The following is a 12,706-nucleotide window of genomic DNA, read 5'->3' on the forward strand; positions in this document are numbered from 1 at the left end:
GTAGGCAAAGCTCTAGCTCTGAGCTAGGACCTTTCCTGGAGAATCAGCACTGCAAACACAATCTGAAATTTCAAGAGAACCCAGCTCCAATCCTAGGAGCCAACTCCTAGGGGCCGTGGAGGAGGCCAGACTTCCACAAAGTTGTTTGGCATTCCCATTCAAATGATGTGTGTACACTGCGTCATGTGATTGGTTACCTGGGCCCCCACCATATTTTATTCAAGATGGCACCCCTGGCTCCAACGTTCTAGTTGTTTTATATGCATAATAATCCTAACAAATGCTCTTGAAACACATTGGTTCGTTACCATGACTGAGACCTTTTTCAAGGACCATAAGGGACTCAGCTACATTAGACAAAAAACAGTGCTTTGAATGTGTTATAAACATGCAGCACCAGATGGCGCTGGAGAGCAAAAAAAAATTATTTGAGATTCTACATAGCGTTTCCCCCCCCCCTTTGTTATAACAATTTAATTTCTGACTTATTTATAGTGTTTTTTTCCCCCTGTGTATAGATCCACCCAAGCTGTGCTCAATTGGCATGTTAAACATTCAGGGCTGGATCCAGAGGTGCTCTTTTTTATACAGCTTTTTCTGATTCCACTTGGGCCCCTAGCATAAGAAAAGAACTGAACCCTAGAGGTGTCCTTCCACTGATGCCGGGAGTTTTGCAATCTCTTGCACTAGCTCTTGTACATTGCTCCTTACGTTCTAAACCTGTTTTATGATGGCACCTCCAATGTACATCTGTACATGTTTGCTCACTGCTCAGTATTTCATGGTCCAGAGGTTTATGCACATTTATAAAGTCACTTGACTTCCACTAGCTCTAGCACAAAAAATCATGAACAGCACCATTGCTAGCACATATTCCTCCAGACAGTGCATGTCTGGATCTGACCTTCTAGAAAACAACTTAAGAATGGGGGGCAAAAACCACACATCCGGCATTTGAAACATGCTCGTTAGCTGGAATTTGATGTGCCTCTTTTACGGCCCACTTTTTATGATGTACAAGTTGCATACGAGTTGCCACATTGTAAACAGTTGGCTTTGCATCCAGAAGCCCCTCCGCCTCCCTCTGCAACACACACATTCACAAAAGAAGCCGTTATTTAGGATGTCACATAAAGCAACAGATCCTGTGTGGTCTAATCACTTAAATAACCGAGAGAGAGAAAACAAGGGGCTGCTGGAGGTTCTAATCCCCATCATCATGGCTAAGCCATTTAACCTCCTGTGGCTCAATTAGCTCAGCTGGAAATTTGGGTGGGTTCTACTTAAAAACAGATGCTACCTCTGAGCTGGGTTTTCCTAGGTAAGCATATAGCAAAATAGCTGCTTTTTGGCAGAAGTTTTGGTTTTCCATGGGGTTTGGTGGGGGGATTGCTGGTATGGAAAATAATATGAAAATAGGACATTTTGTAGCAAGGCCCAATAATTCTGTGCTATTAAAAATGGTACAGTAAAAAGGTAAAGGACCCCTGACCGTTAAGTCCAGTCGCGAATGACTCTGGGGTTGCGGCGCTCATCTCGCTTTACTGGCCGAGGGAGCCGACGTTTGTCCGCAGACAGTTTTCCGGGTCATGTGGCTAGAATGACTAAGCCGCTTCTGGCGAACCAGAGCAGTGCACGGAAACGCCGTGTACCTTCCCGCCAGAGCAGTACCTATTTATCTACTTGCACTTTGACGTGCTTTTGAACTGCTAGGTGGGTAGGAGCAGGGACCGAGCAACGGGAGCTCACCCTGTCGTGGGGATTCAATCCACTGACCTTCCAATTGGCAAGCCCTAGGCTCAGTGGTTTAGACCACAGAATCATATATGCCACAAAGCTAAGAATGTCCTTTGAGATGCAGGCGGCCAATTAATGTGATATTACTCTTGGGGAATAGCAACACTGTTGCGGAGTAACAAGGTAAGAAAGGATATTAGGAGCATAAAAGTATAAAAGAGTAACATTTGCATTAACCAAGATATTTTAGGTATATGCACATGTAGGTATAATACCAAGGAAGTATGTCTCTCATATATATCTATCTAGATCTAGATCTAGATCCAGATCTAGATCTTATCTATATCTATATCTATATCTATATCTATATCTATATCTATCTATATCTATATCTATATCTATATCTATATCTATACACACACACACACACACACACACACCCCTTCTTTTAGCCCAAATGGTTCATTTAGAAACAAGTATCACCCTTTCCAATAGGACTAACTCAATGTAAGATTTGTGGTTGCTACTCAAAAACTGAGAATAATGTTCATCAAGGATCATATGATGGACTGTAAAGATCTGATCGTCAATGAAATACAGAAACACACGTGTTTTGGTTTGCATTTCAAAATATATATGTACGGCTAATGCTGTCTTTTAATGGTGTGTCTATGCGCATTCTGCATAGTATGGATAGGACGTATATTTCTTTTTAGTGATGGTCAAAATGACCAGGATGGTCACAACAACAAAATAAACCATAGGACTTACTCCCAAGTTAAGGACCTATCCACACCTGCGTTTCTCCTGCCACTTTTCCCGAGGGATACCTGAACTTTGGTGCTGAATCAGAACAAATGGCAATTGGGTTTTTCGCAGGTTGCCATTTGTTCCGATTTAGCACCAAAGAGCAGGTTTTCCGGGGGCAAAGGCAAAATTGCTCAGACCCATGCCTAGAAAGTGCAGAACAAGCAGAAAACTGCCTTCTTGGCACAGGAAAAGCTGAAGTGCAGAAAAGCCCTACATACGTATCGAATTGCAACCTAACCTGCCAAACGAAAGACCACACTTCTGATTTGGTGGGCGCTAGGCATAAGAAACACATTTGGCATGGTCAGTGATGGCTGATTCATTAGGGCAGATGAGGATCTGCCCCCAAAAAAACCAGCCAGCCCTAATCTGCCTGCCTTCTTTCTTACATTCATTCCAGGCCTGCACTGTCAGCTTTCTCCACCTTTGCATCAGTGCTGACATCTCATCAGGGAGAAGGATAGAGGCCAAGCAAGAATTAGTTGCCCCATCTGCCATTGGCTCCATCATCTGCTGGGCTCTCAGCTTTCTGCCCTTCCAGTGCCAATGGACACCAGGTACCAGATCTGGCCCTCTGGTCTGATCCTCCTCCCCACCCATAGCATAGGAGTGGGGGAGGGAACAGGAATTAGAGCATTAGAGATAAAGCCAGGACACATTCTGAAACATTTTTCTCCTGGATACGCTCAACAGACAGGCTTTATGTGCTTGTCCCAGGTCTAATGCAATGGTTCTCAATCTACTCTTTAGATGTGATTGCAGGAAGGCAGTGGCAACTGGTTCCACTGGCCTCTCTCATCCTCGAGCAACATGGTGATTGCAGGAAGAGGAAAAGGGAAGTCACTGCTTTAAGCTGGTCCCTTGCACTTCTATAGAGCTGTTGTCAGTCAGAGTAGACAGTATTTTCCGGTGTTCAGGGGCCTGCAATATGGTTCGCATAGGGTTCATTAATCCATCCCAGTCGTCTTCTTTTCCCCCACGTGCCAGCAACACTGGTTTTATACCATTTTTAAAAATACATTCCTAGTTATATTATATCATGATTTTCCATGGGAAACAGATCCTTCAGAGGAGTCATTGTTGAGAAAGCAGGAATTGCACATTTTTCCAACTGTTGCTGCTTCTCTTTGCTGGATCTGGAAATCATTAGTAGAAGTCATGATCTATTGCAATAGTTTGCCAATTCTTTTCAGTGAAATTTCTGTATTCTCTGTACAGAAAGGAGCTTGTAGATCATTATGCTGTAATCAAGGCCCCCAATTGAACCAGGGTCTCCAAGCTATACTTAATCCAACCTCGGAGCACGTACTGATTCAGCTGTGTTCAACCTTATGCCAAATTCAAAGTGGAAGGATTTGATAAATGCTGTTCCTGCTATCACACTGTCCAGTACTCAATGGCTGATTGGCCTACTACAGGTCATGGTTTAGCAACCATCTGTTTTCCCTTCCTCATGTCATAGAAAATATAAGAGCACAGCATAAAATCTATAGCATCCATTACACTGTTACTATTTCCAATGCTGACATAGTAAAAGGTAAAAGGCAAAGGACCCCTGGATAGTAATGTCCAGTCAAAGGCAACTTTGGGGTTCAGCGCTCATCTTGCTTTTCAGGCCAAGAAAGTCGGTGTTTGTCCACAGACAGCCTTCCAGGTCATGTGGCCAGCATGACTAAACTGCTTCTGGCACAACGGAACACCGTAATGAGTGCCAGAGAGCACTGAAACGCTGTTTACCTTCCTGCCACAGTGGTACCTATTTATCTACTTGCAGTGGTATGCTTTTGAACTGCTAGGTTGGCAGGAGCTGGGACAGAGCATTGGGAGTTCACCCTGTTGCATGGATTCAAACTGCCCACCTTCCAATCGGCCCAAGAGGCATAGTATGAGCACTATAACTGTGCTTAAAGGAACAGCACTGGCTATAAAATCACCTACCAAGAACCTGCCACAGTTGTAAACAGATCTGTGTTTTGTGATCAGATATATGTTTTTTAAGTTTAATTGGTGGTTTTCAACTAGCTCAGAGCAGACCCAATGAAATTAATGACCATGACTAAGTGAGGTCCCTTGATTTTAATGGGTTTCCTGTGAGTAAAACTTGGTTGAACAACACCCAAACATATCTCTCTCTCTCTCTCTCTCTCTCTCACACACACACACACACACACACACACAGTACATACTGTATAATTTTGCATGAGATTCTTTGATTCCTAGTTAATTCCAGGTGTGATTCAAAGTACTGATATTGACCTTTCAAGCCATCAGCAAGAGCACTGAAGAGAACACATACCTGTCTACACTTTAATGTAACTAAGGGCAGTGATTCATAAACACAACTAAAGGCTACGATAAACATCCACCAAGAACAGAACACCACATCTATTGCCATATCACATCCATAACACACAGTGTGGGGATGAGGACCTTTTTTTCATCTAGAGGCCAGATTCCTAGAAGTGGGTGGGGCCTGCTGTGTTTCCACTCTCTCACATAAACCTTTATCCGCGTACATCCACATTCAACCTTTCTCGTATCTAGCATTAAGCCAGCCCATCCATCTGTCCATTCATTCTTGGACACATCTGTCCACATATACTCATTTTCTCTGCCATGTGCACACAACAATTAAGCTTGAAAATAAAAGCCATGGAGCCTTTTCAAGTCTTACTGCTGGGGGGCAGGGGTTGGTCTACGTGAAAATCACAGGGCCCTTCACTTTCCCTTCCTCAACCCAACTGGCTCCATGCTGCAGTTAAGCTGAAAAATAGTTTCCCATTACAGCTAAAGGAAGGTTTTCTTAAAACAATCAAATTTCCATATGGGGGCATTGAGAGAGAGAGAGCAGGGAAGGTTGTGGGAAGAATGGGGAGGCCCCATGGTCTGAAAGTTCCCCTCCCCTGTCCAATAGAACTTACCCATGCCCTGATGTCACAATGTTCCACGTTTCCTTCAGATCCTGCCTATGTCAGCCAACGATGTTGAGTAGAGGAAGGAAAACTCAATACAGTGGTCCCTTGGTTCTCGAACGGCTTAGCTGACGAACAAATTGGCCTCCGAACGCTGCAAACCCGGAAATAAGTGTTCCGGTTTGCGAACGTTTTTCGGAAGCCGAACATCCGACACTGCTTCCGCTTGAATGCAGGAAACTCCTGCAGCCAATCAGAAGCCACGCCTTGGTTTTCGAACAGTTTCGAACGTATTCCCAGAACGGATTAAGTTCGAGAACCAAGTTTCCCCTGTTCTATAATGTCAGAGCATGGGTACTGTATGGATGAAAGAGAGTGGTGAGCCGGAGGCATGTCTGCCTTTTTGCTGGCACCAGTGCATTAAGCACAATGTCTAGAGTTCCCCAGTGCTCATCAGGGCCTGTGCACCCCTTGGCATTCTGGGACCAGCCTGATGATGAGAAGTTTCTAATATGGATCTCTCCACGCAAAGAAGCTCTTCCAGCAGTTTCATCGCAGGCTTTATAAATACTGTACCTTTATGCAAGTTTCCGTAGTGTAGTGGTTATCACGTTCGCCTAACATACGAAAGGTTCCATGTGAGAAACCAGGCAGAAACAGAAAAAGGTAAATACTGTACCTTTCAATTCTATAAGGAGGAGATGGGGAACCTGTGATTCCCCCAGATATTATTTAACTACAGCCCTCTATGGAAGGAGGATTCAGCTTGTGCCGTAGAACCCCCTACCGCCCACCTAGAATCCTGGAACACCAACTAGTGGGTGGTAGGGACCAGGTTGACAATCCCTGGCTTAAACAAAACTGAACAGAAAATAGGTCATCATTTGCCTTCACGGTTCATGCAAGTCATCCCTTTGCAATTAAGCTCAAATAATCACCACAGCGCTGGATTCAGCTTATTAAAATGAGCAGAGGTGAAGTCTGAGTAGGCCAGAACTTCCAAGGTAGAGAAGGGAGAAACATCTGGCAACTGCCCATGGGGAGGAAATGTGGAATGAGGTATGTGGCGTGGAAGGTCTGGGGCAGGGCCTTTCCAGTGGCACCTCCTCTGATGACTTGGCCACTGTTCTCCATGCTCTGATAACCTCCAGACTAGATGACTGCACTGCGCTCTACATGGGTCTTCTCTTGGAAACGATAACAAAATTTCAACTGTCAAAGATGTGGCAGCCAGATTACTGGCTGGAGTTCCATTTAGAGCACACGTAACCCCCGTCTTCATACAGCTACACTGGTTGCCAGTTTGCTCCCGGGTCCAATTCAAGGTGCTCATGTTAGTGCTTAAAGCATTAATCAACTTAGGCCACAAATACCTGAAAGACCTTCTCTATCCCAATTAACCTTCTCACAGACCCTCCATGTGTCACTGTTTTCCAGGGATGTCCTCTGATTTAGAGGAGCTGTCCCAGTTTCTGATTTGATCCTGGCATGTCCCACTGGCATATCCCTATTTTCATTGGGAAAATGTTGGAGGCTATGGAGTTATCTGATGCTCAAGCTGTCTGAAGACAATCTTGTATAAGGAAGGGTTTTTTTTAATGTTTAATGTTTTATTATGTGGCTGGGGCCACCCAGTAAGATGTGTGGGGTATAAATAGTAAAATTATCATTATGGAATGGGACGTCCCTATTTTCATTGGAGAAATGTTGGAGGGTATGTTCTCAGGGATGGAGATCAGCAGAAGGACACTATTGGCAGTTCTGCTGCCCTCAGAAGTGTGGGGACTGGCAGCCCAGAAGAAGGCCTTCTCTGTGGCAGCCCCTAAATTGTGTAACTCCTTCCCCACAGTGGTGTGTCTGGCACCTTCACTGTACAGCTTTCATCATACCCTGACCTTTACCATTTAAGGCATGTGTGTGCTGGGAGGGGGGGTTACTGATTCTTTTGTTGACTTTATACTGTTCCATTCCATTTGGTTTTATTTGTTTTCTAATTTTAACAGTTTTATCTTTATCTTATAAAAATGCATGTTAGATTGTTGTAACCTGCCCTGAGGCCTTATGGAGAAACACAGGATAGAAATCTTATAAATAAGTATGTAGAACTCCATCCCTGCAGAAGTGTGCCAGGTCTCATCTCTATATAAGTGCAGGCGATTGGTTAAAATGTCCTCCTTTCAGCAGGCGTTTGGAGGAAGAGGAGACTTGATTGGATAAATTGATTAGTGCACTACTGCTGCTATTAGTAAATTGATGTGAGTTGTTTTATGCAATTAGAAGTTCTGCTATTGTTTTGAACCGGTTTGATTTTGCTGTAAACCACCCTTTGGCTTGTACAAAGGATGGGCTATAAATCATCTAAACGGAATCTAAATTCAACCTAAGTGGTGTGGTTAGGCCACATTCAACTATGTTGTCCTGAAAACTAGCAAACAAGTCATAGGGCCCCCTAAAAAGAAGTGGGATAGCATCCCACCTGACTTTCAGCACTTCTATTGAAGAAAAGTGAGACCTCCAGCCATCCATACCCACATTAAAGATGAGTGTAGTCAATAGGACTCAACCAGAATAGTAGCAAACAATGCCAACCCAGCTGGAGCTGAGGAGTACATGCAGAGGTCTGGAAAGGTGCAGGATCTTAAAAACTCGCCAGCACATCTCACAAATTGTCCAGCTTAAGGGAACAGCCTGTTCCGCTTCAGAGCAGGCACTTTTGGAAGTATGCAGAGACAACGCTACCATAAAGGCCTAGGAACCAGGAGGCATGTGTCCTGAGGAAGCTTTAGGGAAGATTCTAGTTTCCTAATCCTATGGGAGCTATACTCTCAGTGCTGCCTCCAGGCACCACATTGCCATCTGGGACTGCAACATACCCTAGTGTAGAGGCAGCAGCAAAAGTAGCAAGCTAGAGAATCAGCAACACCCAGCAGCTGGCTGGCCAATATGCCACGCATTGGCTGGCCTTGCTGTAATCCCACATTAAATAAAACTACTACAATGACTTACAAAACACACGCTTTCTGCATCATGGATCGTGTCATTAGATAATCCCTACCACAAAACAAGCTGGTGCTTCCTGTGAAAATGAGGTTACAGATGTGCTCCTCCAAGTCTTGAATCCAAGGCAACTCATATAGTTTTAAACGTGTAGTAAAACCGCTAGGCAGAAGGGACAATAACCGAATAGGCTACGGTCATGCCATAAAATAGTTCACATTCTGGCCTGCCAAGTCATCCTCATCTGCTCAGTTGAAAACCTCTCCGCATGTAATATCCATTAGCAAATGTGTTGCAATGCAACATCCCTGGCTCACCCCAGGGTTTCCATAACAGAAACAAACAGACAAATGGCATGTACTAACCTAGCCCTTCAGAAATCTCGCTCGCTGGAAGCATGCTTTCTTATTTACTTTGAAGTTAAAACTTTGTGCTCCAGCTTCCCTTTTCTACTTTCGACAAAATGGTGTTGTAGTTGCAATCCTAAGCATGTTTGCTAGGGAACAAGACCTACTGGGAAAAGCGAGACTTACTCGTGGGTAAGCATGCATAGGATCGCTCTGTAAAACCCACTCGAACTAATTACACCTCTGTGTACAGATGGCTTCAGAGGGGGCTGTGTGTTTCCCATTGTCTTCCCATTTCAAATCGGTCCTGTCTGAAGCCCTGGTGCAAATCATCTTGAGTCAGCTGAGAAGGTTACATAAAGGCTCTGCCGGTCTGCTTGCACAATGTACAGAACTAGAAAAAGGCTTGTCTTGCTTTGCAAGAGGAGGGGGGAACCCTCTGACCTGGTTCAAACCTGAACCACGTATCGAGCATTTTACTGCATTCTGTACAAAGACAATTGTGCATCCTACTAACACCGTTTTAACAATGCAATCCAGTAGTTTGCAAACGATCTTTATATATGTTTCACCTTAGTCTCAGTTCCAATTTGTGACAAATATATCAGATCCCATGAGGGATACTTTCACCGCCACATGCGACTTTCCAGCTAGCCAAAATATATTAAGACAGCAGAATCTACCTATTATGAAACCCTCCCAAACACTGCATTTTAATTGATACAAATAGGAAGCAAACAGGCCCGCTGAAAGGAAACCATCTCCAATGCCACGAAGACAAGTACCCGAGCCTCCTAACTTCCTGTCCTCTCTAACACCAGGGGACAAAATGCCAATATCCAGATAACACAGAAGTCTGAAGGGTGGGAACACAGTATGTCAGAAGTCTGGATTCCGTCAAGCCCAAGTCGCTGGGCAACAGGGAGACAGCTCTCTCTCCCGAAAAGAGAAAGAGAAAAGCGGAGAAAAGGAGAATAAAGTTCTGTGTAATTCTCTCAAACAAAGAATGGAATAAAACAGATGTAGTTCAGGCAGTGCATAAGGACTCCACCCTCCCAAGTCCTTGTGTTTACTTCTCTCTCTCTCTCTCTCTCTCTCTCTCTCTCTCTCTCTGTCCTCAAAATGTTCCAAAAGTTTCGTCCCTACCACTCTCTTTTGTTGCAACACACACACACAAAATAAAACTTTCCACAATCTCACACAGAGGGATAATGCCAAGTAACAGGGTTTTTCACTGCAGAGATTTTTTTCCCCTCTCGTTTGCTTTGTTGCACATTTCATTGTTCTTTACTTACTCCCGTGTTTGCACAGAAAGCAAAAGACGTTTCAACTTTTGAAATCCATCTCCAGCCCGTTTCTTTTCAAGCCCCCATTTCACAACAGTGACACGCAGGGGAGAGACCACACGGACACACGCACACAAAAGCCCCTTCCAGACTTCCCGATCCACCGTTACTCAACGTATGCAAGCAACAAAAGAAGAAGAATTGGAAGAAAATAACTCACCCCCTTCAAACTCTTCTTCCTCTTGTGTTCGTATTGTTCGCAAACATCCTAGAAAAGCAATAAGAATGACCAAAGTTCTTCTTTGAGTCCAGGTTGCCATCATGTCTAAATATTAGACATGTATATCCTCCTCCTGGGGCGGGCGGGGTGGGGGGGATGCAAAAAAAAAAGTGTAAAAATATTATTTGAACACCATGAAGCCAGCTCTTTTCCTTTCAGCACTCACGCAGGATGAAACAGAAAAGAAGTCTGCCAGTTCCCGATGCTTGCTTGCTTTAAAAAAAAAAGAAAAGAAAAAACTGCACTAGCTCTCGCAGAGTCTGCAAACACCCCCCCCCCCCAAAGTGATGCAGCTTTAAATAGGAAGAATGCTGCCTCCACGTTTTTTCCTGCCCCTTTTCAGTTTCTTGAGGCTCATAACCATCCAGTCCCTGGCAAGAAATAGCGTGATTGATGGTAAACAACCGAATCAGAACTCGCTTCACTCTCTCCGCTCAAACTTTTCCCCTCTATTATTTTTTTTTAACATGCACAGTTTTTGAGAGGAGGTTTGGTTTTGTGTCGTCCCCCCCTCCTCTCTGCTGTTGTTCAGGAAAAGATCTCCTATGTAAAGAATTTATTGGGAGCAGAACATACTTGGCGGAGGTAAGATGACTCTACCACTCGCACTCTTGGAAGGAGGAGAAGGGAGGCTGAGATGCTAAGACACTCTTTATATAGTAACGGGTCAGGGAAAGGGAGACCTAGCCCCCCTCCTCCAAGCTTCTGGGAAGAGGCTTCACACACACACACACACACAGCTTTTCCTTGTTGATGACTGTCTGGGAGTTTTAACCATTCTCCTTTCCCTCTAGCTACTGCATTCTCTAAGGCTACCCTAGTCTCCTAGGTGACCGTGAAAGCTGCCCATCTCTCCCTCCTCTAATGGTGGCAGGGAAATCCAGTGTGCAAACTGGTCATTTCTATGCCGGGGGCAGGCTCTAGCTTCTAGACCATGCAACCAGTGGCGTAGCGTGGGTTGTCAGCACCCGGGGCAAGGCAAGTAATTTGCGCCCCCTAACACGTGGATTTTAGTAGGGGCAGAGAGCTGCGAGTGCGAGCGCCCCCCCCAGATGTTGCGCCCGGTGCGGCCGGCCCCCCCTGCACCCCCCACGCTACGCCACTGCATGCAACGGAGGTTCAAGAAAGGCCATGGGCCTTTAAGTGTTGCCGAAATTCAATGGCCTCACCTGCTGATACGCCCCTGTTCTGCGGCTGCTGTGCAAAACAAGCACACAAACACGCAAAAACAAGTCCACTGACTGCTCTCCGTTTTCCTCCCTTGACCACCAGCAATTTTTTATACATCCCCATGACAAGGGACCACAAAATCGGATGGACAAGGGGCTGCTTCTCATGTTAGACCTTTGTCACATTCACACCATGGCTTTCTTCCAAGGAATCCTGGGAACCCCTCGCAGATCTACAATTCCCATCACTCTTAACAAACTACAGTTCCCAAGGTTCCTTGCAGGAAGTTTGTGCTTTAAATACTTTTTGTGGGGGGTGACTTGACACACCAGCAACCCTCTGTTTGGCCCTACCATTTGGCTCCTCGGAAAACGAGCGATGGACTACCGTGAAAATGGCAGAGTTTAGACTTCTTGCTTTCACCCCCAATTGTTCTGTGTCATCCGTTGCTGGCTAACCATAATGCAAAGATAATTGGTGGGCAGAAAGAGGTGTCCAGCTCACCTTCTGCTCTCCCAGAGCTGGTCCCCTTGAGGCCCCCATCTCCATCTTAGCATCAAAGCCAACTTGTGGGGGGGGGGACGCAAGATGTGAAAAGGTGTACATCCCCTTCCCATCTATTCTCCCCTGCCTGGCATTAAGATGTAAGCACAGGGGGTGGCAAACCCACAGGTAGTTCTCCTTCGAGGAAAAACAAGTTGTAAATTTTAGATCACTCTTTCAAAGTTTCCCCCCCCCCAAGATGCCCCCTTGACAGTCACTGCCCAGGAGACCACTACCCCTTAGGAGTCTGTTATGTACTGAGTTGAATAGGATCCAAAATGCAGCAGTCTGATTGGCCCTAGAACAATAGGATCCAAAATGCAGCAGTCTGATTGGTCCTAGAGCAATAGGATCCAAAATGCAGCAGTCCGATTGGTCCTAGAACAATAGGATCCAAAATGAAACAGTTTGATTGGTCCGCAGGAGCCACCTAATTCCTAATTCCAGAAGTGAATCCGCAACCTGATTGGCCTACAGGAGAATCCCGGAATTAGCCAATCACATGGGGCCCATTGTGTAAATAATGTATATAAAGCAGACATTTTGCGGGAACTGGCATTCCTCACTATGAGCTGAATAAAGAGCATGAAATCCACACTGTATGTTTCAGAGTCCTTGCCTGTA

At 45.1% G+C, this 12,706-nt stretch overlaps 1 protein-coding gene across 2 annotated transcripts in view; it reads right to left on the minus strand.

Moving 5' to 3' along the window:
* COL5A2 (collagen type V alpha 2 chain) overlaps window positions 1-11,035 on the minus strand; it is a 186,965-nt gene extending 175,930 nt beyond the window's left edge. The window contains exons 1-2 of one of the 2 annotated variants that reach the window (XM_053360184.1): window positions 10,946-11,035; window positions 10,310-10,442 (exon numbers count right to left, since the gene is read on the minus strand). In XM_053360184.1, coding sequence (XP_053216159.1) covers window positions 10,310-10,412 — 103 coding nt within the window. In that variant the 5' untranslated portion in view covers window positions 10,413-10,442; window positions 10,946-11,035. Of the gene's footprint in view, window positions 1-8,821; window positions 8,915-10,309; window positions 10,443-10,945 lie in introns of those variants that run through there. The other variant, XM_053360191.1, reaches the window with a different exon arrangement.
* Window positions 11,036-12,706: the final 1,671 nt, after the last annotated feature.

This window comes from Podarcis raffonei, chromosome 1 (genome assembly GCF_027172205.1).
Source record: "Podarcis raffonei isolate rPodRaf1 chromosome 1, rPodRaf1.pri, whole genome shotgun sequence".
Taxonomy (NCBI): domain Eukaryota; kingdom Metazoa; phylum Chordata; class Lepidosauria; order Squamata; family Lacertidae; genus Podarcis; species Podarcis raffonei.